Source organism: Neolamprologus multifasciatus, chromosome 3 (assembly GCF_963576455.1).
Source record: "Neolamprologus multifasciatus chromosome 3, fNeoMul1.2, whole genome shotgun sequence".
Lineage (NCBI taxonomy): Eukaryota > Metazoa > Chordata > Actinopteri > Cichliformes > Cichlidae > Neolamprologus > Neolamprologus multifasciatus.
In genome coordinates, this window is record NC_140441.1 from 42,748,737 (window position 1) to 42,776,298 (window position 27,562).

Sequence of the window (27,562 nt, forward strand, 5' to 3'; positions counted from 1 at the left end):
AGATTTTCACTGGCAGTCTTTCCCAACAAATTGTGATATGTAATACAGCTGAGCTGAGTATTCATAGTGTCTTGACAATCTAAATACATGTAAAATGTAAAGCAGCACTAGAAGACACATTTGAAGAGTTCTGTTCCCCTTCTTAAGCAAGTTATTAAACAAAGACATTTCAGAAAAGAGGCTGAAGCAAAAGAGAAAAACCCAACAATCATATGACCCCCTATGAACAACAGTGGGAAGGAAAAACTCCCTTTTAACAGGAAGAAACCTCTGGCAGAACCAGGCTCAGGGAGGGGCGGGGCCATCTGCTGCGACTATTTGGGGTGATTGTTGGCGTGATTTGATTGTATGAAGATTAAAAACAAAAAGTTTCTCTGAGAGTTATCATAAATAATGTTGTTTTTTTTAAATATATATTTTATTTTATTTTAGGACATGCCTATTCATTTTGTGTTTAAAAATGAAAAATCCTGTTTGGACATTTTACCATTCGTAAGTGGTAAAATAATGATTTTAGTTTGTATTTATTAATTTTTAAAGTGGTTTTTTTTATTTTCTCAAATCACATTTTTCTGAGCGTCACAAATAATTAAACTCCAGATTTCCAGGTAGTGTGTTTTCTTTTGCTGTTGTTATTTAAATATGTTGCGTTATACTCAATAAATGAAAAGGTGGTTGGTTAAGTTTTCCCATAAAATGTAATTGTTTTTAATTCATGACTTGCATCTAATTCATGTAATTTTCCCAGTGAGCCCCCCCCTTAAAAAACAGTCTTATTATCCTTCTAATTTCACATGTGTAATAATAAGCTGTCCGCCAAGCCTTTTTGCATGTCATATCGCTGTCCTCATATTAAATCCCTCTCCTTTCCTCCCACTCCTCTATTTTGCTATTATCTCCACTCACTCAACTCTGCTCTGTCTTCCTAGCTTTGCAAAGATAAGATTTGCCCTCCCTTGTGAGTTCTTGGTGTCGATACTAATGTGCTGCTGCTATCGATAAACTGTCAGACCACCTCCTCCCTTTCTGCACCACTCCTCTACTGACCTTCCTGTAGCAATCATACAAAATAATTAATGTGCTACGCTACGTCCCAACTACTGCGTTCATGCTTTTACCCTCTAATTCAGTTACTGTATATGGAAAGCAAACGTCCAATTGAAAATTCTGTCTGTCAAGAAAAAAAAAGATATCTGTCAAGTTTAATTTTTTTTTAAATTTTCCTCTGGATGAAATGTAGAACATTGGGATTGCCAGACAATGTGCTCTCTGAAATCCCTTTTACAGTTTTTCTTTGGTTTAGCAGTTTGTTTGCACATGACTTTATATTTGCTCTTATTTATGAACTGTGAGAGGCTAAGTGGTGTATTTCTCCATATATTTAGCACAAATATCAATATATTTAACGTAAGTCATTGCAGACAATGCAGCGACCTCATGTCTATGAGTTTGGTAGTTACTGGGCACCGATAAATGTAAAAATCAAATGTTGGGTTGGAAATTTAGACACGAGCAGGTGCAAAAGATGAACAAGCTTTTATTGTGTTTACCAGATTTGTTGTTTCACACCCAGACTGCTGTGTAAAGATTAGCGTACTTTGAAATAGTTGGTAATAATGTGAAAAATGCTTGAGTTTGCTTCTAAGATTCGTTACTTAGAGCCAGTTAGCACATTTGGCTAAAAATCGCACTTTAATGCAGATTTAAAAACCGAAGCTTTGATATGACCTGTGTGGATAAGTGTATTTTTAAAACAGAGTATCTGATCTGGCGTAACATCTGTTTTGAGAAGGAGGTAAAAATAGTTTCTGTGTAGATGAGCTGTTGGCATCAACATGCTATGAGCTGTGGTCTTTTCAGGCCATTCAAATAATAAAAGTTTGTTTCGATCCCTCAATTCCACAGTTCCTCATAAAATAAACAAACCTGGTCTGCTTTGTTTTGCCAGGGGTTTTATTGAGATTTTTGTAATCATCATCATCATCGATGCCATTGTATTTTAAATGTCAACACACAATACTTTTAAATTGGCTGCTTTATATATTTTTTATGGCTGGCAGCGTTGCCCAGAAACGATTGTTGCTGAAATGATTTTCTGATGCCCTTAATTACCATAGCTGTTTTGATTGTGGTCAATTTTGGATGAGATACAAGAAAATTCTTCATTGTAGACCGCTAACTCATTTAGAACATTCAGCAGATGATTCATTGCCATTTTTACGTTTTATTATAACACTGCCTGGGTTTGGTTTGAAACAAGATTGCTGGATGACATTAATATAGAAATATTTCTTATGCAAACATCTAGAGGATGATTTTCAACTGAGTGCTGTCATTAATCCAGGAAGTGACTCATTCCCCCTGACAGCAACATGAAAGATATCCAAATTAAAGTAACATTTAAGTTAGCACCACATCACCTGATGCTACATCTTTATAAATGTCAAGTCCTGCCTGCCTGTTCCCAGTTTATCTCACATTCTGTTGCATCTCCTTCTGTAGTTTTTGGTGTTATCTGTGGGCAGCCTTGATTTTTGTTTGATTCACTTTCTTTTTATTTATTTTTCCAATCAGGAGCAAGTGGAGGCAGACTCAAGGATTAAAACTTAATTTAAGTCTAAGCTTAGTCTACAGGTTGTACAAATAAGTGCTTTCATCAAGATCATAATGTTATAGAATTGTTTACAGACAGCAAGAAATTAAATCAAGGAATAAAGTTGTCTAATAATTTGTGTCTATTAATAATTTTCATCAGGTAAGGGAGAACAAGTTTACACTATTAAATAAAACTATAGTGATTCTTACTCTCAGCACAAAGGTCTGAGGGATCTGCCAGGAAAGGTGACGCGAGAGTTGATCAGCAGCTACATTTCATACCTGTTGATCTGCAATCTGGAACATACTCTGCTTGGAGCAGGTTAGGTCCACAGCAGGAGTAATCATGGCAATGTAACCCAGTAAGAGGTGAACCACCTTCATAGTACATAAAATCCAGCGTTAAACTTAATGGTCCCTAGATAAGATGAAATCCTGCTTCATAGTCCAGGGCTGTTGAACGTGACATCCTACAGATGGTACGGATTACTGAATAATACTGTAATCAGTTCATTTGTGCATTCAGTTTTTAAAAAAATATTACTATTTACTTACATTGCTAAATTTTGATCTAAATTCTAAGCTGAGGTTGCAAAGATTTGAAAATCTTATACATAGAAAACATATCCAGTGTTTAAAGTAAAAATAAGTAAAAAATTTAAGAAAAAGAAATCACCTAACTCAATCACATCTTTTTTGAGATGTACTGCTGCCATCAAATTCCAAATCACCTAATAATTTTCTTTAAATAGTACATTTCCAAGCTTTAAACATTTGATTATATGACTATATGTTCTATTGTGACAAAAATGTAGTTTTATGAGATTTGCAAACCATTGAATTCTGTTGTTATTTACATTTTAGTCCCAACTATTAGGGTTATAGAGGAGTTCCAATTAGTCCAGAATTGTTTTTTCCTCTCTATTGATGTAATTAACAAAAGGCATTATATAGAAACAAATCATTAGATCACACACACACACAAACAGATAGGCACAAAAAACATGGTAGGAGCAACATTAGGGCATCAGCTCACTCAGTCAGGGGTATGGTAGATGGTAGAGAAATGGAGCATCAAGCATATCACTTAATGTGTGTTGATGCAGCTTTGCTCACAGTTGCTGGGCTCAGGGGGAAGTTGAGTGGCTGCCAGCTAACAGCATGTGACATCAATGAAGTGGATCTCCAACTGCTGATTGAACCTAACTGAAAGTGTCACCCTGGTGAACTGTGTTACCACCTTATAGCATTACAAATGTGCATAGTTTTAGCTCTGGGAATCCTGGTGGAAACCAAATCTTGAACAGTGATACCATTACACTTGATAGAGCCCCAAATAAATAAAACATTGCTGGTGTTGTCTTTATGGGGATACAGATTTAAGATGCTGAGTCAAAAGTTTGAAATGTCACTTGTTTTTCTTTGGACAGCCTGGAATCATATTGGGCACAATAAACTTAAACAATATAAGTTTGGGCTTTATCTCATGTGCTATAAAGTAACTATGTAGAAGAAAATAGCTCATATTTAACTAGTACCTACTTCTGTGCTTCGTAGCACTTTCATGATGGTTCACATTGAATTTTACTACAGCCATTGTTTCCTTGCATCAGTTGTCAACATGTCATAACATGTTGGACTGGATTAGTTCAACAAGTGGCTTTTGATTGATACCAATGTGTAGAAAGGTATGCACTGAGGCGAGCAGTATGAAGTAAAGGGGGAGTATAAAGTCCTGAGTAGATCAAATGCTGATGGAACTGCTCTTCAGCAATCGGAACAAAACCCTGTGTGTTTTTATATTATGTATATTTTATATTTTCATAATCATACAACCCATGTTGTAGTGATTTGGAAGATGTAATCTGACAGAGGATTTGATAGCGAGGTAGGAAAAGAAACATGATCTTTCTCTATGTTATTAGATGAGTTTGTGATCATGGAGATTTAAGGAACAATGGACACAAATTTCTTTTGGGTCACCTAGAACAAAAATTACAAGAACTCATTTTAGAAATCTCTATACAATCCGGCCATCTATTTCAGAGACATTAGTCTATAATCATACATGAATGCACTTATACAAAATCTTTGGTTTAATTCATATATGTGTAAATGTATATCTGTACATACAATTAAATAAATAAATTTATAGGCTGAGAAAAAAAAATCTTTCTGATACAACACCAGTGAATGTCAGGTTTTAGCTTTAGTCCCCTCTGAAGAAAGTGTAATAGCTTGCTAGTGCTTACTAGAGGTGCCATTTTACATCATTGTTGAGCAGTCATTCAGGGAGAAAGTCACTGTAGTGTAGAAGAGGCAGAAATACCCCACTGACAGGAGCCTTATCAGATGAGAATGCCAAGCAGCCACAGGATATGTTGTGTTTGGATCGCGTGGTGCCATGCTCACTTTTAGTTCATCGGATAAAACTTTGTATGCTGAAAGGTTATTGTTTCCATATACACAGCGTACCACCTGCTCTACTGTTTGGAGCTTGGTAGATGGAATTCTGAGAAGTAGAATCGCTTACTGTGTAACAATAAAAGAAAAGAAGAAGAGAAGACCTGGATTGCTTTGCATGTAAAATGATTTCCTGCAAATGTTCCTACCACAAAGTGGTTTGATTAGCTAACGTGTCCATAGCTCATAGTGTAGCCAGTAACAATATTGTAACACTGAATGACAGTTCGCTAGGGCTGTGCAATATGACCAAAATGTCATATCCCGATATTAAGACATCTATTGTCCGATAACGATATAAATCACAAAAATGTAACATTTTCTGTAAATTCTGTGAATCTCGGGCAGCTCGACTTGCGTTAAGTGTTTCCAGCTGGGCGTCATGTAGCTGGAGTCGAGTGTTTTAACCGATGCATGAAACGATACATTTTTAGACATAAGTTGTAACGGCCGCACACACAGTATTTATTACACGGCGTGCTGCGGGGAAAAGCCTGTTCTAACATTTGAGTCTAAGGTTTATTTTTTAGCACCTGGCGGCTCTTTTTTGCTTCTCATCTGTAAATAACCTGCTCTTTCACGTGATTCAGTTTATTTTGAAAAGTCTCAGCAGGATCTTGAGCTTTATTGTGAAAGGTTTATGTGGAACAAATGGACATGCGGTGGTTTTGCCGTCATTGTTGCTAACAACAACGCATAAAAACAAACGCTTGTCTGTCTGTAGTGTGGTTATATTAAATATAAGAGAAAGAGAGAACTTTAATAAATTAATATAGCCACTACAGTGACCATCAAAACGGTGAAAAAATATTGCCGTAAACAGTTTATTTTGCGACACCACGAAACAAACGATTGCGTAAAATGAAACGATAGACGTTTTTATATCGTCATCCGATATATATCGTTATATTGAACAACCCTACAGTTCACCACTAAAAATGGAACCACGTACTGTTAGAAAGAGTGGATTTGGGAGTTTTATGTGGTTGCCAGTAGCTAACATAACAACAGCCATTGTTGCAGTGACTCCAGTCATGCTCACAAAAGTATGAGACAACTTTGACTATTGCATGGACATGTGCCATGTGACCGGAGGGAATTATATTGGAAGTTTTAGAAGTAAAACTTTTAAAATTTAATGCAAGCCTCTATGTCCATTACTGTAAAATATTTTGAAATAAGACAATAAGATTCTTTTTGATACTCTGCATGAACAGTGATGTGAAAAAGTGTTTGCCCCCTTTCTGATTTCCTTTTGTTTGTATGTTTGTCGCACTTAAATATTTCAGATCACCAAACAAATTCTAATATTAGATAAAGATAACACAAACACGAAATAAAGGTGTTTATTATTAAGAATTGTTGTCATTCAGCCACATTAGAAGATTTTCGAGCATGAGCCACCTTTTTAAGGTCATGCCACAGCATCTTATTTGGATTCAGGTCAGGACTTTGACTAGCCTTTGTTTGCTTAAGCCATTCAGAGGTGGACTTGATGGTGTGTTCTGGATCATTGTCCTGCTGCAGAACCCAATGTGCTTCATCTTAAGGTCAGTAAAGGAAGACTGGACATGCTCCTTCTGTTCTGGTAAATAAAAAAAGCAAAAAGCCCCAGACCATTGCACCACCACCACCAGATTTTACTGTTGGTATGATTCCTTTTCTAAAATGCTGTTTTAGTTCTATTCCAGATGTAATGGGACTCAAACCTTGCAGTTTTTGTCTCGTCAGTCTACAGAATATTTTCTCAAAAGTCTTGTGGATTGTCGTGATCGCAAATGTGTGAAATGTGCAAAGAGCCTTTGTGCTCTTTGTGGTCAGCAGTAGTTTTCTCTCCCATGGATGCTATTTTTACACAGTCTCTTTCTTATTGTTGAGTCACGAACACTGACCTTAGCTGAGACATGTGACGCCTGTAATGTTGTTCTGGGTTCTTTTGTGACCCCCTGGATGAGTCGTCAGTGTGATCTTGGAGTAATTTTAGGCCATTCACGTCAGGGAAGCTTCACCACTGGTCCATGTTTTTGCCACTTTTTTTTTTGTCAGTTTGCATCATCTTTGCTAATTTGGCTGAATTCATTCTTCCCTGACTTCTGCCCACCCTCCCCCTACCCGTGGCTGAGAAACACACCATAGTGTGATTCTGTACGTCCCTACTTCATTGTAGGAAACATATTAACATGTGATGACAGTGAATTGTGTTTGCCACAGTTGAATTTTCTTCCTTCAGAAGCCAGTCTTTATTCCCAGTCACATTATTTCAATTCAATTCAATTGTATTTATACAGCACCAAATCACAACAACAGTAGCCTATATTGTAAGGTAGACCCTACAATAATACCTACAGAGAAAAACCCAACAATCATATGACCCCCTATGAGAAGGCATTTTGGTGACAGTGGAAAGGAAAAACTCTCTTTTAACAGGAAGAAACCTCCAGCAGAACTAGGCTCAGGGAGGGGCGGGGCCATCTGCGCGACTGGTTGTCGCAATTACTGACCAGCAACCTAATTGCTCCATTAATAGGTTCAAGGAGTCTTCATGCTTCTAAACTTCTTCTGTCTTCTGGTTATTTGGACTGTTCTGCTCTGTGAAATGCTCAAAGCTTTAACATTCATTTTGTACTTTTACTCCACTTTCTTAAAAACTCGCTTAGAATGTTCTTCCTTCTATAATCAGCTTTTTTGCTCCATCCTAACTTTTCATTCTGAGAAACAAACAATGAATCTAGATAGTCCAAACATAAAGTCTTCATTTAGTCAAGTTGCATTTTTTCATTTTAGATGAGTTTTGTGTTTTCACGTGAGTCATATTGCATATTGATTTGCTAAAATCCATTCCTCTTACAGACTTGCAGGTTTTTATGTTGATCTATTTGAACATCAACAAATATTCTCTCATTCTTCTTTCTCTCAACAGTTTACTTTAATGTAACATATGTATCATTTGAACTTCTGGAAATCAAGTCTGTCTTGTTTTCCAAGTTACAATAGCTAATTATTTTTCCCTAACAAATTCATAAAAATATTAAATGCTAAAATTACTGTAGTATTATCCACTGACGTGAGTCACATCACAAACTCAGCTTTACTTGTATGTTGCACACTGCAGTATACAAGTAATGATATTTATTTGCATTTTCAGTGTATGTTTTATTCCTGTCTGACCCCGTCCTTATTAGACATTACTTAGAGTCTCTGATATCTTACTCGTCCTCTGACTTTAACCCTCAGCACTGTAATGACATTGGCAGGAGAGGTAGTGCACCTCTCCTCATTTTAAGTTATTACCTTTTCCTGACCTCCCTCTGAAATCTGCTTTTGCTTTATGACTCAGCAGTGTATCAGGTTACACTTTCTGTTTTATACTACAACAGAGGACCTGTGGGTGGGTATGACTTATCTATAGGGCATATATATATAGCTGAAGAATCATCTTAATGTGGAACATTTTTTGGAATCAGATTCATTTTTTACTCTTGAATTGGCGATCTAGACGTGAATCAGAATAGACAGAGGTAAACAGTTGATAATATAATATGTGAAAGCATAAAAACTACATATAAAATAACTACAATGACACCGATTTCTGACCACTCGAGCCAATATTTGCGGTTTTTTCTTCTCTGTTTGGCCTGTTGTTATTCGACGTGGCTCTGTGGGTTATGTTAACTTGGATCCTTCCATACACACACACATGCACTGTATTAAATGCAGATTGCTGTATATGTTGTGTTGTTGGATAAATCAGTCAGTTTCTGTATTTATTCATTTTTTTTTAATCCGGATAAGGAAGATTCACTTATACAATATTTGCACATTTATAAGGTGACTGCTTTGTGTTTTGCTGTCGAGATTTAGTGTGAAATCTGCCAAGGCTGTGACTTGTGGATTACCTTGTCACTTGGATAGAAAGTTTCTGAAAATGTGGAAAAGTTGAGGACAGAGCTTTCCTTTGATAAAAAAAGAAGACAAACAAAAAAAAAAACCACTTTCCTATTCATCTGCCTATCTTCCCTATATACTCTTGTTTCTGTTTTTCACCAATGCTGTCATTTTCTTTCCTCTATCTTAACTCATGTCAGCCTTAGGTGAAAAGGACTTTTGCTTTTCTCCTTTGGCTTTTAACACTTTACTTACATGTGGCATAGTGCTGGCAACAATAATGGAGTTTTAACTAGAGTTACTCATGCGTTTGAAGAAAAAGCTGACAACAAAACAGAAAGACATTTAAAGTCAACAACTATTTTATGTACAGCTCAATACAAGGTATACTAAATGTGGTACTGTGCAGTAGAGCTGCCATCCAAAGTATTGTAAGAGCTCTTAGCCGTTATTACCTAAAAAGCAAAGCAGCCTCACATAAGCATTGTGCATCGCAGCACTAGTCCGCTCTCCTCTTGCTGTTTTATGACACATTTTATACAGAGTGAACTGGAAATAAATGGACACATTAGCTAATCAAACCACTTTGTGGTTGGAACATTTGCAAGTGTATATTTTTAGTAGCCAGATGTAATTTGACATTTCTCATACTTGCACTGGAAAAACAGCCCATTTTGATATTTAAATATACAAAGTAACTATTATCTTACTGTAAAGATGTTTTTTTTTTGTGTGTTCACAAGAATTTAGTCAGTACCGTGCTCTTGTTATCACTATAATTATTTTATTCCTTCATACATCAAGATTCCACTCCCCTGTAATAATTCATAATTGCTTTCTTTTATGCATCTTAGTTATTTTAATTTGCAGTGACAGATGGTTTTGTAATTAGGTTGAAAAAATACTAAAAACAAAAATTGTGCATACTGCACAGAGATTCTCAGTTTCAAACGTTGGTTTTTAATGTGAATAACTGCATCTCGGTGTGGAATGTCAGCCAGAGTGTCCCCGATACCCGATACCAGTATCGGTATCGGTGCATCCCTAATATGTTTATTTATTTTAGATCAGCTTTTTATTTCATCTATTCCTCCAGCCATTCTCTTCCACTTATCCAATTATATTTAGAGTTGAAGTTGAATTATGTACAGTGTGTGTGTGTGTGTGTGTGTGTGTTTTAACATAAAGATTAACAAAGAACTCACTGAATGCTGCTCTGTGAACAAACACAAAAAGCATCCTTACTGCGAATTCTCTGTAATACAGTTTGTGCAGTTTATGTTGTACACGTGTCAAGTTTGTGTGGGCACATGCGTCACTCAATGTCTGTATGAATTTTAATTAGACTTTCTGCATGCAAGTGTGACAAAGATTTACAAGCTTAACATCTTGTTGCCATAGATGTTAAGCTTGAACTCCCTCTGTGATAACTTCTCGATGTGCCTCAGCCCTTTATCTGTAATGAGAATGTTGTTCTGGAAATTTTGATAATTGGTTTTGAAACAAAGTCAGCAGTCACAATAGACTGTTTTTCTCAGGATATGCACAGTTTGATTTCCAAGGCCATATTTCTTATTAACTCACTGAATGTTTGCTTTCAGAATAATGCTGAAAGTCATTCAGAAATCATGCAACGTGTTTATTTTGTTTGTTTTGGGGTTTTGTTTTTGTTTGTTCTTCTGTTCGTCCAGATCAAAATAATTATATACGGTAAATCTTTTAAGCATTTTGGATTTTGAATTATTTAACATGGAGATAAATTTGTATGTTTGTAACTGTAACTGTGTTTGAACTATGATGTACAGTACCTTGTGTACTTATATCAAACCAGCAGTTATGTAGCTTCCTCCATGTGCAGGGAAATAGGAAGATAGAAAGAGAGAGAGGCTGTTTTTCATTGCAGGCATGCTTTTCTCCCCTCGGTAAATTCTTTAGTTAGCTTGGTAAGGATTAGGTCTGAAAAGTCTCTCATTTGCCGCCAAAGCCCTCAGGGATTCATTGGTGAAGACATTCAGCTTCTCTACTGCTTCCCTCTGAATTTAACTTTGCCATTTATTTATTTTTATTGCAGCCCACGTCTGATTTGCGCTCTCTTTTGCATGTTGCGACTGTCTTTATGATACATTTAAACTTTTTTCAGCTCTTTGTTGCTTGAGGTACTGTACACTAATTTAGAGATATTGGACTGTAAATTTGAATGCAAGTGTACATTTCAGCATTTGATATTTCTTTCAGTTTTGTATCAGGTTTAATGAGAGTTAGTATAAAGAATTGCTCTCTTTGTTGTAGATTTTTATCCTACATCTTATCCTGTAAGCTCTGCCTTTGCACATGGACAAAATATGCCTAGAAAAGATTTGATCTGAAAATTGTTCACATATCCTTGTGAATTACAAGCACTTTGGAAACACTTTGGAAATACCAGCTGAGTTGAAAGCCTGAGGCTATGTGGGATACACCCTAATGGAAAACAGCTCGGGGATAAAGGTAATGGTTGGTACAGACTGCAGGAAACTGTAAATGGGATAAAAGACACTAGCTCAAAAGAAAGAGGTACATTCCACCAAGTGTCTGACTGAAACCATTTTTCTTCCCCAAGGCTACATTTTGAAATATTTCGACTTGCAGCAAAATAAATGTCAGGCACATTAGAATGAAACATTAAATGATATGTGGATAATCACCATTTCCTTTAGCATTACCTCTTAAGGCATCCTTCTTAATTATGACGAGAGATAAGAAGAATATCAAATGTTGGAAAATATTTTATATTGATTCTTTGTGACCAACTGATGTTAATTAGAAGAAGTGCTGGAGCTTTTTGACTCATATAAGCTGTTGTCAACACCAGAGTTAGCACCCAATAAAGGTAACTGCTCGTCCTTGTAATTGCTCGAATACAAAGCTATGGCTTAACTTTGAAACAATTGAGATTTTATATATTTATATATGCTATTCCAAGTTAATTCAGTTCCAGTGTTGAATTTTGACTATATACAAATCTTTCTCATGTTTTTGAAAAAAATACAGTTTCTCCTTCCCTCCCTTCTCCCACTATGTCGGTGGAATGGAGTTATAACTTTAAGCAGCTGAGCTTAACAGAGAGAAACTCTTTCTCTCTTTGACAGAGAGAAACAGGGATGACATGACAATGGAGGGTGAGGGACTGTGTTCAGAGATGAGTGGAGGGTAAAGGCAGAGTCATGACCAATGATGGTTTAAATGACCTCTACTGTACATCAAACATCATTTTACTTCAGCTCAGAAGATAGACAGGAACACATGAGGATAACTTGTGAAAGACAGGATGATGGGCTATGATCAGAGATGAGAGAGAGAGGAAACGCAGGGTCATGGCCAGTGATTATATAAACAACTGCTACTCTGTTTCAGACAAACGCGGTCCCAGTGCTTAAGCTTGGCAGATGCTCTGTCATTCAAGAACAGTTTTCGGTTGCTTTGTTGGTGTGTTTATGGAAAGTGGCTATTCTTGCTCAATCCAGTGAACTAAACTCAGGTTAATTTAGCAACAGGGATGCAAAGGGAGATGTACATGAGCGTTAGTGTTAAGTAGTTGGTATCCAACCTGTTATGGAAGGTGGCATTCAAAGGAACCTTGTAATTGAACTCTAATACTAGAAGTTGTATAAATGACGTGGACTTCCATACTCATGGGTAGTGCAGAAAATAGATTTGTCCTTTGCAGTTGCGAAATTAAGCATATTTTCAGATTCTTGACCTTTTTGGTTTTTATAAGTTGTGATAGAAATCCCTTTGAAGATACTGCATGCTGCTTCTGCAACAGCTGCACATTGCTTCTGCCACCCTCAAAAAAAAGTGCCAGAAAACACACTGAACCACTACGTTGTTGAGTCACATTAAAATATTATGAACCAAGCTACAAGTTAATGCAGCAATGTCACATAAAGGCCCAAGCTCACAAGCCACAACAGCAGATCAAAATGCCAAGCTCTCCACAGGGATGCTATGGTATTAGGGGTGGGCGATATAAACGATATACGATAGAAACAATATAAATTTGGCCAACGATAGAGATTTTGACTATACCGCTCTATCGCGATAGCGCATGTTGATGATGTCACCTGTTTTGGTCGAAAGCATCGCAGTGGCTAAAACCATTATCATCTGCAAATTATGCCGACAGTCATAGCAAAGACATGAAGCACTTTTGAAATATGGGGAAAGCCAAAAACTTCGCTTCCTCCACTTCCGTAACATTGATTCATTAATGTTGAATTCTCTCGCAGTTGTTCTATTCCCATGTTGTTGCAGTATATTAATAACTAACCTCGTATTGTGGATGAATAATCTCAGTGGTTCTCCTGACTGAAGTTTGGCCCGTGTATAGCATCCTGCTATGCGATTGCATTTGTCCCTGACCACCAGAATCCGTCACATTAACTTTTATTGAGTAATGTTATGCTAACATAGCTGTGTCGCTAGCAATCACGTAGCACAACATTATATACCAGGTAGTCCAACTTCAGTAACCCTGCAAACGCCACTGCTGTTTAGTTTTCTGTCTTCATTTATGTTGGAAGTGATAGCAGAGCTGTACGTTTTAATTAGTTTCAAAAATCTCTCAGTCAGAACATGGTATGAAATGTTTAGGAGTAAACTAGCGAGCTAACTTCCTGCTAACTGCTAACTCTGTTAAATTTAAGAACTTCTGTTTTCATGAATGCCTGGATGTTAAATTTAATTGGTAATCTGGTAAAGCGGCAACGCTGATGATTTAATTAAAGATGAAAGAATTTAAACCGTTTTTAACTCTCAGTATTCGTTTGACTTTGGGACCTGAAGTGGCCGGAGTTTTGGACCCAGATTACTCCGCGAAGCTCCTCACTACGGCAGCCGTAATGCTCTGACAATCCATCAAGCAGTGCGGCTTAACAAAGTTGTACTAAAACATTTTTTAACAGATTTCTGCACGCAGAAATCAGTTCAAGGTCAGTAAGCACAACCAGAATTCATACATAAGGCACACTCTCGATTTTTCAGAAAATTAAAGGATTTTAAGTGTGCTTTATAGTGTGGAAAATATGTTATACAGAAGAAAAGAATATATGGCGATATATATCGTTACCGCACATGCTTCAAATTATATCACAATATGAATTTTAGGCCATATCGCCCAGCCCTATATCGTATGCTTTTTTTTTTTCTTTTTGGGTAGCTTCTCTTCTTCTAACTCAAGAATTGCAGTTTTATTTTCTTGTTTTACAGACTGACCTCTTCTGCTCCTGAACAGTGGTTTAGTAGAACAGTCTGAGAAGCCATTGGCTGCTTTTCATTGTGTCACTGTGTTTGCCTATTTTCCTCAGTCACATATGTACGGGAGAACCAAAAGAACAGATGGCTCCAAGCAGCCAAATAGGAAATACTTTGTTCCATACTGTTAATCTTAAGTATGTCAGCTACTTATAACATGTGAAGATGCAAGCTGGTAAGATCTACCTTTAAGGTACACCTATGTCTCCTGCTCTAAGCTCCTACAAAAGCCTCCTCTCTCCTCGAGGGGCATTTAAAGTATTAGAAGATCCTTGATGGTGGGGGAACGCGTGAAATTTCTGGATCACAGGAAGAAAAAAGACACGAGCAAGCATAAATTAGCATAATGAAAAGGACCTACTGTTTTTCATTTCTGAAAGCCACTGATATGAGAGGAACTGTAGGTACAGTGGACTGGTTGAAAATATTTCTGTTGGACATTTCTTGAAAAAATCAGTGTGCAGCAGTGGAATTATTGGGGCATCCACAGCCTTCTAAGAAAGTCAGTAGATTAAAGACTTAACCTTACATTTTCTGGGAAAGAGAGTAATACATTTTGCTGTCAAGTCTTCAAAACTGGACGTCTTTATGTTTGATCCATGTTTGATGAAATTATGGAAAAGCACGTGCTTGGAAATATAATATTGACTTCTTTCTGTTCTATTTCCCTTTTCCATGCAATCCGTGTTCACCCTGAAGCTGAAGAGTATGCTGTTGAAGGTAAGACTGATTTTTCTCTCCTAAGGTCCTCTGATGGCTTCTCTTGATGTTCTCATGGATGCTGATTCAGGTTGCTTCTAAATGCTTTATGCCATCCCTCTGTGGAGGGGCATTGTCAGTTTGGACTGCGGTTATAAGTGACTTCCAGGGGCCGTAATGAATTTTTTTCTGTTTAAAATACACGTGATAGATGCGCACCTGAAACTATTCCTTATTTTTCTATTATTATTATTTTATCTTGTCTTTCTTCATTTGTTTTCTTTTTTTATAGTTTATCTCTAGAGAATATGAACATACTTGTATATGAAATTGTCAAGACAGCTGTTCTAACCTTGAACCAGTCTACCCATTAACAAGTTATTGTTCAAGTTCACATGCCATGACAAGGTGATGACAAGCTGCTGTCTTCACATCCTTTCCTGTCCCCTACAAAGGTGAACAAAACCTGCTGGTTTAGGCCCCAAAGGCACCACATTAGCCCTTGGGCCATTAAGGTGCGAAGCCAGTGCTGAATGTAAAAGACATTACGGATACATCAGTGTCTGCTGATCTTTCTGCAAAATGTTGCCGTCCAGAGGTTCACCCACTGGGTGACTGGATCTGTTTTTCAGTTCAATCAGACACTGAAACTGACATAAACAGGCTTTTGTTTGAATATGCATCCAGATATTGGCATCTAGGTGTGTGTGTGTGTAAGTGTGTGTGTGTGTGCTTGCGTGTATTCTTGTTGCATTTCCTCTGTACTGAGTTTGAGGTGATGGATTACCTATCACAGAGCTTGATCCAGCAGGGGAAATCACTATGACAAACACCCTCTAGCTTCAAGTTTTCTTTAAGCTGAAAAAAGTTATGCTGCAGTTATTTCTCAATCTTTATTCTGAATCTGAGTTGTTTATCTTGTGGCATATTGGAAATATAGAAACTCACATCATAGAGCCACTTCAGTGTTATTAGCTATCGAGTGGGTTATGTTTGAAATCTGGTTCTGCATGATATGCACTTGATGTGTGCACTTGTGAACAGCGTGAAGCTGACATTTTCTGTTTGTTCCCATATAATGCCAGCTTCTTGTTTTTCTGTGGGTACATGTCTATGTATGAGTGAATCTTGTCACCAGGTGATGGGTAAATGTCAGGAGGAAGGTTGCAAACAGCAGTAAATGATGGCAATCCTACATTTGAAGCACTGTCAACACATCCTACATCAATCGACAGGTTCATGTAGGATGTGTTGAGGGACACACGAGGTTTGATTGAATGTCTTCATATGATATGAATATGTCATTTATGTTTGTATGTGTGTAAATGTAACAATGTGATGTCATTTCAGAAGCCTAAATAAGCCCAGGGTAACAAAGCTAAATATTTGTCTAGGATATTTAAAGAAGATGCAAAGATTTTTGCACATCTTACCCAGGCTTCTGAATGCTACTACCTGCACCTGAGAAATAACCTGATGTAATAGCAGAACATTTGAAGTTGGAGGAAATCGAGTTTTGCCTTGAGGTTATGAATGAGAGAAATGTAATTGGTAACTCTGATGGCAGAGAGCTTGAATATGCTGACCTATTTAAGTATGTAGACAGCTTACAGGACTCTGGGTTCTCTGCGCTGTACAAGTCAGGTCAGCAGCCAGTCAAATTAATTTCAGGTTAACAGTTGATGTCAAATTAACCCTTTCAGCACTGTTAGTTTGGATTTGTAAATGTCACAAGTGCTAACATAATTTGGAGTAACTGGTATACCAGTCTACACAATCATATGAATAATAATTTTTTTGTCTTTTGGAGACTTCATAACCAGAAAAATCACATTGATGTAAACACTCTATATGATGGAAAGAGGGGTGTAATGGAGGGAAGCTGGGAAAGAGGAGATGCAGAGGGTGCTGAGAGGATGCTGAAGAAAGTGACTGGTTCAAGGAAAGGTTGACTCCTGTGAAGGGCCTGTGGGAACTTGTGTTAACTGTCAAAAAGTTAAGCAAGTGAAACCTGACTCTCACAAATATGTAGCTATAAGTTAAAGTGCTGCCTAGTGCACAAAAGAAGCAAATAATCTGGAATCCTGTCACAGCAATGTAACATAGCCCTAGCAAGCATCTGTAGTTTCACAACTCATTTCAAGTATGTGTGTGATATTTCTTTGCACAGTCGGTTAAGCATCCTTTTATTATGTTTGCTTCCAATGATTTGTGATGGAAACATCCGTGTGCAGAGTTCTGAATGTTTTCTGTAGCACTGTGACCCTAATATGACCCATTCTTTCAGTTTTGAAGAATATAAAAAGCCTTGGAGTTTAATTTCCACTCATAAATATATCCGGGGTCAGAATACATAGTTTGTTTAGATCGTTGTTAAACTGAGACATTTTAAGTTAAATCTTAATCAAATTGTCTGTCTCAGTCACTTTAATTTAAAAAACAAGGAGCCCGGGGTATTGTGTAGTAACAAGACTGCCTGATAAATTCATTGAAAATAGTCTATTGTCTGAATTTATTTCTGCTATTTTAGGGCTTCCCTGTGACTGCCCTTGGTATAATTAGTGTTGGTGACCATGGGTTAAAAGGTTGGTTGAGATGGATGATACAAAGAGACATTCAAAGCCCGGTGGGAGGCCAGTATCCCTGGAAAGGTGGATGGTGGCCCTCGCTCTTACACTATAGGTCCTCGATTGATGATGTGTCAGCAACACTGACCTGTTTTACTGGAAAAAAGGCCATCAGTGTACTCATATCCTAGCATGCCCTCCCATAGAGGACTGCATGTATGATATATTGTTTCATTATGTAAGGGCAATGTTAGCTCATCATCTGGTGCGGAGGTTTTCAATAGAAAGTAATAAAGAAATGGAAATGAAGTTGAAAGCTGTGGTGGTGTAATTTAGATTATGACATAGAGTTTGTCAGGGGGAAGCCAACATTTTCAAAACACAACCTATAGTGTGTCTTATTTGAATGAAATAAGCATTTGATTCCCTATAACCCAGCCAGAATTCTGGTTCCTACAGATTGGCTATGTTCCCATGTGGTACACAGATTATAATCAATCACTTACAAATACTCTTGATCTCAACTAGTTATGATTATAAAGCACTCACATCCACAGAATCAGTTTCTTCCATTCCAACCTGTTCACCACCATGGACGGGACCAATTAACCGTCAAACGACGTCAGTGACAAGATTGTAGACCTGCGCAAGATTGGACTGGACTACAAGACCATCAACATGAAGCTTGGTTTGAAGGCGACTACTTCTGGAAGAAATTCAAAATAAGCACCAGTCACCTTTTTTTTGGTGCTCTATGCAAAATCTTGGCTTACGGGATAAAGATGACCATGAGGTACCTGATCGATCAGCCCAGAACTACATAGGATGAGCTTGTTGGAATACAATCACCAAGAATATCATTGGTAACACATTGTAATGTATTCAAATATTGCAGCACCTATAAGATCCCTCCTGCTTATGAAAGACACATGCACAGGCCCGTGTTCAGTTTGTCAGTGAACATGTAAATGATTCACAGAAGGCTTGGGAGAAAGTGCTGTGGAAACCAAAATGAAACTTATTGGTATTAGCTTCATCTTGTTTGGAGAAAAAGAAATGAGTATGAGTATGACCCAAAGAACATCATCCCCACAGTTAAGTACCAACATAGAAAGATTATGGTTTGGGGCTGTTTTCCTGCTAAGATTACAGGACAAGTTTACTGCACTGAGAAATTCTTTTACCAGATCACTGAAGATGGGTCATGGATGGTTCTTCCTACATGACATTGACCCAAAACATACTGCCAAGAGGCTAATTAAGGACATTAAGATCATGGTGGGGTCTAGACAGTCTCTAGACCTCTGTCCTATAGAAAATGTGTAGAAGGAGCTGATTTTTTGTGTCACCAAGTCTCATCCATTTAACATGAACATGGCTAAGAGACAAAATAGCTCATCTACAAATGGACAGTAGCAGATCAAATGTATAGCTGACCTCTATGTATGACCTCAGACACGCTTTCTTTTCAATGCTGATATTAGACAATCTGATCATGAAAAATGATCATTTCTCCCCAGGTCATGTGGCCCTTCACCTTAATCTGACCCCTGGGGAAGGGGAATAACTACTTTTCCTCAACATAATGAATGGTTTGACGTTGGCTGGAGATACAGGATTACAGATTTAAGTTGTCCCTGTAGTTATAGGAGATTACTTTGGATCATCCAAACCAGATTATGGATTTTGTTCTTGTTTGCTCAGAACTTCTCTAAACGTGTGTGTGTGCGTGTGCGTGTGTGTGTGTGTGTGTATATATCCCAGGGGCAAAGGGACAAAAAACACAAAGTGAAGCAAATATTACATGTACCGATGTCATTGTGGTATTAACCTAGATTCATTTTATTCTCTGGAACAAATAGTGTTTCTTCTACATAATTTATATTCAAATTCCAGTTAGTAATGTTGTGCCAAGTATGACTGGCTAACTGCCTGACTAATTTTGCTATTTAAAACCCCCACAAAAAGTCACACGCCACATCTTGTGATTTTTATCAGTCAAGTTGCGTTTTACTTCAATTAAAGTCAGTACAATAGCATGAATAAATTCTTGCCTATTTCCTTTTAATTTGTTTAAAATTAAATTCAATTTATATTGTCTTGCTGGTTGTCCATGCCACAGTTGCAGTGCTTGTGCACACCGCAGTTTAAGATATAAATTGGGACATGGCAAAACAGCAGGATTGCCGTATATGCAGATGTACACAAATATCTTCATACTTATCTTCATTCAGTGGTTAAACAAGGCTGTTGACTTTGGAAGAATGCTATCTAGCTTATTCCTCATAATCAATCAAAAAGAAGAGACAGAAAACAAGCAAACACAGACCCACAAAGTCAGAGTGGAAGATGACCAGTGACAGTGAGGATGAAATGGAACTAAACGGTGTCTGTCTGCTGTTGAGAAATTGCTTGGAAGCCTTAAGACAGTGGGATGCCTTGATGTTCTCTCTGCCTGCCCAGCCTCTACCAGATGTTGCAGTAAGATTAAGCCTTCTCAGGTCCTGGAGGAGACAGAGTCCAGCCATGCCTGTTCTCAAGACACATTAATTTCACCCCACACACAGCTGCCTTTTTTCCCTCTCTTTCTATTTTGCGCTTTGTGATAACAAAGTCTAAAGCGATGGAGTGGGCATCCCCTTGTGAACAACTCCAGATGCTTCAGTGTCAGCATGCATTGCCTTAGGCAGTACTGTTTGCCAAGATAGAGAGAAATGGATTGGACAATGCATGGCCTGCTGCGCTGGTGCCGCACTGTGTTTATGCGTATACATGTGTGTTGGTGAGGATTTTTCTCCTCTGCTTGAGGTTATTTTGCTTCCCAGTCTTATACAGAAATGTGAAACATTTACATAACGGGTCAAATGATGATTTTTCTGTGTCAAGATATTCTGTAAATCATTACTCTGAAAAGTCCATCACCAATTCAGTACCTGACCATATGGTGATGGTCAAAATGCCCAAAATGTGAACTCACCGCCATCACATTTTAATTTAGCTTGGATTTCACTTATATAGCATCATATAGCATCTGTGTTCTTTTGAAACCTCTTAATGATTGTAATCATCATAAGAGGTCATAGAAATTAAAAGTCAATCATTTAAAGTCAAATGATTCACCAGAACTGCACTGGTTGGAATCTGCACATTAAGCACACTGGGGGGAGCTATTAAGATAGGTAATACAATAAAACATAAGCACCCTAGTTATTTCTGTATGTAGAGGTACTTCAAAGCATGCATTTATGCTGTGTGTCTGCTTGTGTATGTAGACTGGAATATATGCAGAAGCTGACACATTCTTACTTTCCGCCTGACACTGTTGTCACATTCGTAAACAGATTGTTCCACAGCTGAAGTCAAAAGTCACTGCCTCATATGTATTTTTTTCATTCTCTCTACACAAAACTTATTATTTCCAGGGTGTTAGAACATTCCTGTTGTACCTGTATCCCTTTCTGAATTCAATTAGGCCATGAAATGCCACAGACTGCAAAGCTACAAGTCCGTGCTGAGCAGGTGACACAGTGAGAGATTGCATTTTAGCAGAGCCCGGTGAAAAAGTCCATCTCCCACCCTTCCCCCAGTTGACAGAGAGTGCTATGAAAATAAAAGCACTTTAACTTCCATCTGGCTACTAAACCAAAATGGTGAGGAAATTGGTAACCGCCACATTTTTCTCCTTTCTCACAGGGGTGTGCCAGCCCTTTTTTTTTTTTATGTGAAAATGTATTTCCTCCAGCACAGGCTTAGCAGTACTTTTGCATGTGTATGAGATGATATACTTGTATACTGTATATTATCCCACTTACACTCATACAGGTGTTTTTCCAACACCGGGACATGACTTAAGGCCTTAGGCAAGTTTGTATCCCAGCCTACTGGAAACAACAAAGCAACCAGGTCCTTACTGTAACACTAATGCATTTGCTCTGTGAAAGTTCAGATGTATTGTTGGGGGGATCCACCTTGTATTTGTTGTTTAACATTAATTTAATAGGCCTTGCGATAAATAGATGTTGGAGGAATGAGGGCACAGTAGAGGAAAATGTCTTTTGAAGTCAGGATCAATACGCTGGTGAAATAAATGAGAGTGAGCAATAAATGAAAGGAAATGGAGAATAGAGACATTTTCTCCTCATCCCGCTCTCTCTTTTATAATGAGAAAATAGTAATGCTTGAATGGGCTTTGCTTCCGAAAACCTCCTTCTACTTGAATATGAAGCAATTTTCCTTTTTTGTGTTTATCCCTTTCTCATCTTCTGTTTTTCTTTTCTTATCTTCTCCCTTTGTAGGCTCTGCAGTACAGTGCAAAAGTCTGAAGTTGCCCATCATTTCTTTATCCTTTACCTCCACACAGACGTGCTTTTAATTGTTTTTGTTTGTTTGTTTATTGTTTTTTTGTGGTTCTAAGCAATTTTCTTTGGACATGGACTACTTTTTCACTCATTTTCAATCGAATCCTTATAACTGATTTTTATCAGAAGAATATATAATTTATTTGGTTGTCTGTATAAAAAAGGCACCATAAGTCAACCACACAACACTGGTTCATCCAGTGTTGTGTCTAACAGACAACTTAGCAAAGAACCTATTTTTAATTGTAGCTTTGGGTAGATATCTAGAGCTAATGACCAGTATCTGAAATTGTCTGTGAAAGTTCTCAGTCATCCAGGTCATTGTAGTCTAAGGAGCTTGGAAAGAAAAGGACTTTAAGTTCCTTGAAGATGTTTCTCCTCTCATCCGAGAAGCTTCTTCAGTTCGAAGGTCAAATGGTGGGGAGTCCCAGATTAAAGCCCTGTGAGACTGTCCCCCCAAGAGGGATATGGACCCCCTCTCCACCATTTGACCGTGGAACTGAAGAAGCTTCTTGGATGAGAGGTGAAACGTCTTCAAGCAACTTAAAGAAGAGCAGGGCTTTTCTTTCCAAGCTTCTTAGGCTACGTTCACACTGCAGATCTTAATGCTCAATTCCGATTTTTTGATCAAATCCGATTTCTTTGTCTGCTCGTTCACACTACAAATAAAATGCAACAGCAAACACTCTCTAGTGTGAACGCTCAAAGCGGCCCGCATGCGCAAAAGAAGATGTCACACACAACGTGCTCTGTTTGGACCCAGACCAAACAATATTGTTTGACTGATGGCCCTTAATATAAAGACTTTGGACTTCACGTTTCCCAATTTTTGCTTTAAGTTATTTTGTTATTTACATAATAGTGTAGATAACCTAATAATTATCCTTATTGCTGCTTTAGAGAGGAGCGGTGCTTCAAAGGATAGTTGCAGATTTCTGTCAGAATCTGCAGATTATACAGTACAAATAAAATGTTCACGTTTCTCCAACGTTGTCTTCCCAACAGTTTCACCGGATGGCCAGGATGCATTCGCGATGTCTTATCAGGCGCTTCTCCGGAGCTGATAATTGGTGTCTGTCTTGTGTCAGTTATGTAAAAGACAGATTTAATGCGACTTGACCGTTCAAACAGCGGTCGCTTTCTGAAACATCGGATATGTATCGGATTCAGTACCACATACGAAAGTGACCCAGATCGGATTTGAAAATATCGGATTTGTGCCATTCACACTGTCATACCATGATCGGATATGGGTCGCATAGGGTCAAAAAAATTGGATTTGATGCGCTTTCGCCTGCAGTGTGAACGTAGCCTTAGACTATCCGAAAGGTATGTTCCTAAGAAATAGGAAACCTGAGGGATTCAATGAAGTCTGAGATGGTCTCAGTGGAAGGCAGGAATTACACAAAATCAGTCATAGATCTTGTGGAGTGGTGAATCCAAATTTCCTTCAACATTATTGAAATAGTTTGGGCCCAATTTGACAAAGAATTGAACAAAAGGCAACCAACATCCAAACGAGAGCTCTGGAGTAGCCTGGAGAACTTTTTGAAGGTTACTTAAAGAACAGCAGCTTGCCTTAGAGATTCAGGCAGTGTTGAAGAATACCAGTGGTCATATGAACTTTCCAGCTCATTAGGGCTGTGCAAACTGTAAATGTAAGTATATTATGTATGTTTACATGGGTGGCTCAGGACTTCTGCACAGTACTGTTCTGTTTTTCCTTGACTCAAGCAGACCTTGGGCATTATCATGGTGTTATGGTACAACACTAACAAAGAATATTTTAGTAAAGAGTTTTTATTGCAAAATGCTAGTCTTGACTAAAGCAGCTGGTAGAACAGGTCAAGGACGGTCGCTGGTGGTAAAGGAGTAACCATAGCTGTAAATGTTTCAATTACAGCTATGGTGTTTGTCTTGTTGCTGGCTTTAATGTCCCTCAGTTAGCCAGTCTAAAAATGTATGGCAGTCCAGTTTAAACTCAAGGAGCGTTTGAAGGATTGTGCAAGATGTTACTGTGCCAAGCAGCAAAGAATTAAGACTGTCATGATGATTTAAGTAGGACAGACTGGAAAATAGTGTCAGAGATTAGATATTGACTGCTTTAAGAGCCTGACTGGAGACTCTGTGTGAGTATTTGACTGACAGACAAGATACAAGCCAGTGTGGAGTTCTTATTTTTCTTATTGCTGGATTATATGTTTCAATTATTAACGAAAAAGGCTTCACTGGTTAGTGCAATCTCAGGAAAAGTTTTTTTCAGCAGCGTGAGCGTATAACTGTCAAACCTTCAGAAAGTCTTCTTATACTTGGCCCATTATAGCTGCTGTGTCTTCACAGAAAGCCTGGTTTATTAAATCTGCTACACATCGCACTCAATCAAAGGCCACTCGATGGCTTTTTGATCGACTTTTAGGTTAAGAGTTAAAGTGGGATGAATGGTTGATTTTTTTCTTTTTTGTGTTTTTTATGTATAGTCCTGTTTCTTGATTTTCAACATTGTTCTCCCAGTGACATCTTATTTCATCACTTATACAACACAGACAAGGCAACAGAATAAAAGTGGCTATTCATCTTCAGTACTTGTACTCATGTTTTAATTCATACAGCTTTTAAAGAAAAGCATATGCATATAGAGACGTTTATTCTCACTGTTGAAATTGACTATTAGTAGGATTAAAGTGGACATGACAGCCATCATGACACTGAGAAACCAACTAAGGAAGTTAATTCCATTCGTGTTTGAAATTTGTTTGCTACAGTTTCGTTTTTTTTGTTCTTTTTTTGTCAACAGTAGTTGTAGTTGCCCTATTAGGGCTGTTCAGTATAACGGATGACGATATAAAAACATCTATCGTTTCATTTTACGCTATCGTTTGTTTCGTGGTGTCGCAAAATAAACTGTTTACGGCAATATTTTTTCACCGTTTTGATGGTCACTGTAGCGGCTATTTTAATTTCTTAAAGTTCTCTCTTTCTCTTATATTTACTATAACCACACTACAGACGGACAACCGCTTGTTTTTTTTATGCGTTGTCGTTAGCAAAACGACGGTAAAACCCTCGCGTGTCCGCTAATTTATCTTCCACATAAACCTTTCACAATAAAGCTCAAGATCCTGTTGAGACTTTTCAAAATAAACTGAATCACGTGAAAGAGCAGATTATTTACGGATGAGAATTACAACAGAGCTGCCAGGTGCTAAAAAATAAACCTTAGACTCAAACGTTAGAACAGGCTTTTCCCCGCAGCACGCAGTGTAATAAATACTCACAAAGAAAACGGCGGCAGATGCAACTTATGTCTAAAACTGTATCGTTTCATGCATCTTCTAAAACATTTGACACCAGGTACACGACGCCCAGCTGGAAACACTTCAAGCTGCCCGAGATTCACAGAATTTTCAGAAAATGTAAATTTTTCTGATTTATATCGTTATCGGGACAATAGATGTCTTATATCAGGATATGAGATTTTGGTCATATCGCACAGCCCTATGCCCTATAGTATACAATTTACACATTTGCCTGACGAGTCCAATCCCAGGAGGGGGCACAAATCCCCGTGGTGTTCAAACATGCAGATACCTGCTGTGGCGACCCGTTGTGAATAAGGGAGTCACCGAATGTAGCTTTTAATTATAGAATATTTCTGTTACTCTAGGCACCTCATGAAGCCAAAATTTAACTAAACACTTTTTTTTTTAAAATTATCACAGTCTGGCCTGTGCTATGTTCAGGATACGTACGTGTCTTCCATAAGGTCAAATTGAATATGTTTGCAAAATCACACCTGTTTTTTTTGTTTGTTTGTTTTTTTCTGTGACGCTGTATACCAGTAAGAACTCAAGTATGCATTTTAAAGGTTCATAACAGGAGTGAGTTTATGAAAACAAAAACCAAAGAATTTCAGTATCTTTCACTGTACTGGTTTATCTTAACTTCCTGTGGCCTCCTTTGCGCAGTTACAGACTAGTTTGTGATAAACTAAACAGACATCTTAGAGATAAATAAATTGTTGATCTGTCCCTTTTATAATATCCCTGCAGACAGGGCTTCCTTTTTTTCTCTCTCAGCTGTCAGTGTGGCCTAACCAGTATGATGAGTTGTTATCAGAAACGCCACAAATTTGCTCAGCAGCTGCCACAAAGCCCCGCTCCCTACAGCTCTTATTTATTTATCTGTCGCCTCTCCAGTTCTCTGAGGGCCACAGAGGAGGAATTTTAATGCCACAGACCATCAGTGCTAAGGCCTGGGCGGCTAGATTTCTCATGTGATCGCTTGAAAGAAGAGAAGTCGAAATGAAGGGTGTAAAGGGAGGACAGGGGTTACAGGGGGGTGAGGGGCAAGGAGCAAAGAGGAGGAAATATATAGGCTGGGATGTGAAAAAATGGAGATGACTGAGAAGAAAAGGGGTTGAGGGGAAGAGTTGAAGTGTCAAACCAGCAGGCTGTTTTAGTGGAAAGAGACATGGCCTAGATACTTCACTAGGATTCACTGTTAATGACTGGTCAGTGAGGCCATGGTTTCATTTTGTCTCCATAGCCCCTGTCATACACAAAATGTTTTAATATAGTATGTGGCCATGTAGGTCTGTGTGTGCATGACTGGCTTTAAGGAGGGGAGGCCCTGCTTTTATTTGTGTTAATACTTTATTAAGATCAACATTTTAATAATTTAGTTTTGTTGTGAATTTGTTGGTTCTTATCATCAGGTTTAGTCCATGCTGTGTGTTCTTGTGGGGGGGAACCAATAGTTACTATGAAATCCTTTTTTTTGGCAGCCCATATGCATAATTAATTCTGAAAGGTAAAGAAATTATATCTCGAGCCATGACACCAACACAAGGAATGTTCTTCAGTACTTCACTTGAAAGTCACTGCTGTGTCTTGCCAGTGTAGTGGTTCTACACCCTCTGTTGTAATTGTCACTCTTGTAGTCTTAACCCTATTAGAGCACTTCGCTCTCGCTCTGCAGGCCTACTTGTTGTTCCTAGAGTATTTAAAAGTAGAATGGGAGGGAGAGCCTTCAGTTTTCAGGCCCCTCTTCTGTGGAACCAGCTTCCAGTTTGGATTCGGGAGACAGACACTATCTCTACTTTTAAGATTAGGCTTAAAACTTTCCTTTTTGCTAAAGCATATAGTTAGGGCTGGACCAGGTGACCCTGAATCCTCCCTTAGTTATGCTGCAATAGACGTAGGCTGCCGGGGATTCCCATGATGCATTGAGTTTTTCCTTTCCAGTCACCTTTCTCACTCACTATGTGTTAATAGACTTCTCTGCATTGAATCATATCTGTTATTAACCTCTGTCTCTCTTCCACAGCATGTCTTTATCCTGTCTTCCTTCTCCCACCCCAACCAGTCGCAGCAGATGGCCGCCCCTCCCTGAGCCTGGTTCTGCCGGAGGTTTCTTCCTGTTAAAAGGGAGTTTTTCCTTCCCACTGTCGCCAAAGTGCTTGCTCATAGGGGGTCATATGATTGTTGGGTTTTTCTCTGTATCTATGAAGCGCCTTGAGGTGACTTTTGTTGTGATTTGGCGCTATATAAATAAAATTGAATTGAATTGAATTGAATTGACATTGGTCTCAAAAGCCTCAATTTGCCACAATCTAATTGGTCAATCTAACATATACATTATGCCAGAAATTGTTTTGTGTGTTTAAGGCTGGTTAAACCTAAAGAACTCTGTTTTCTTCTTTTT

General features: G+C 38.1%; 1 protein-coding gene across 1 annotated transcript in view; it reads left to right on the forward strand.

Annotated features, from left to right (window-relative positions):
• Nucleotides 1-27,562, forward strand: part of nrxn2b (neurexin 2b) — a 728,828-nt gene that overhangs the window by 106,352 nt on the left and 594,914 nt on the right. Inside the window, 1 exon segment of the mRNA XM_085143691.1 lies at nucleotides 14,935-14,955. Coding sequence (XP_084999817.1) covers nucleotides 14,935-14,955 — 21 coding nt within the window.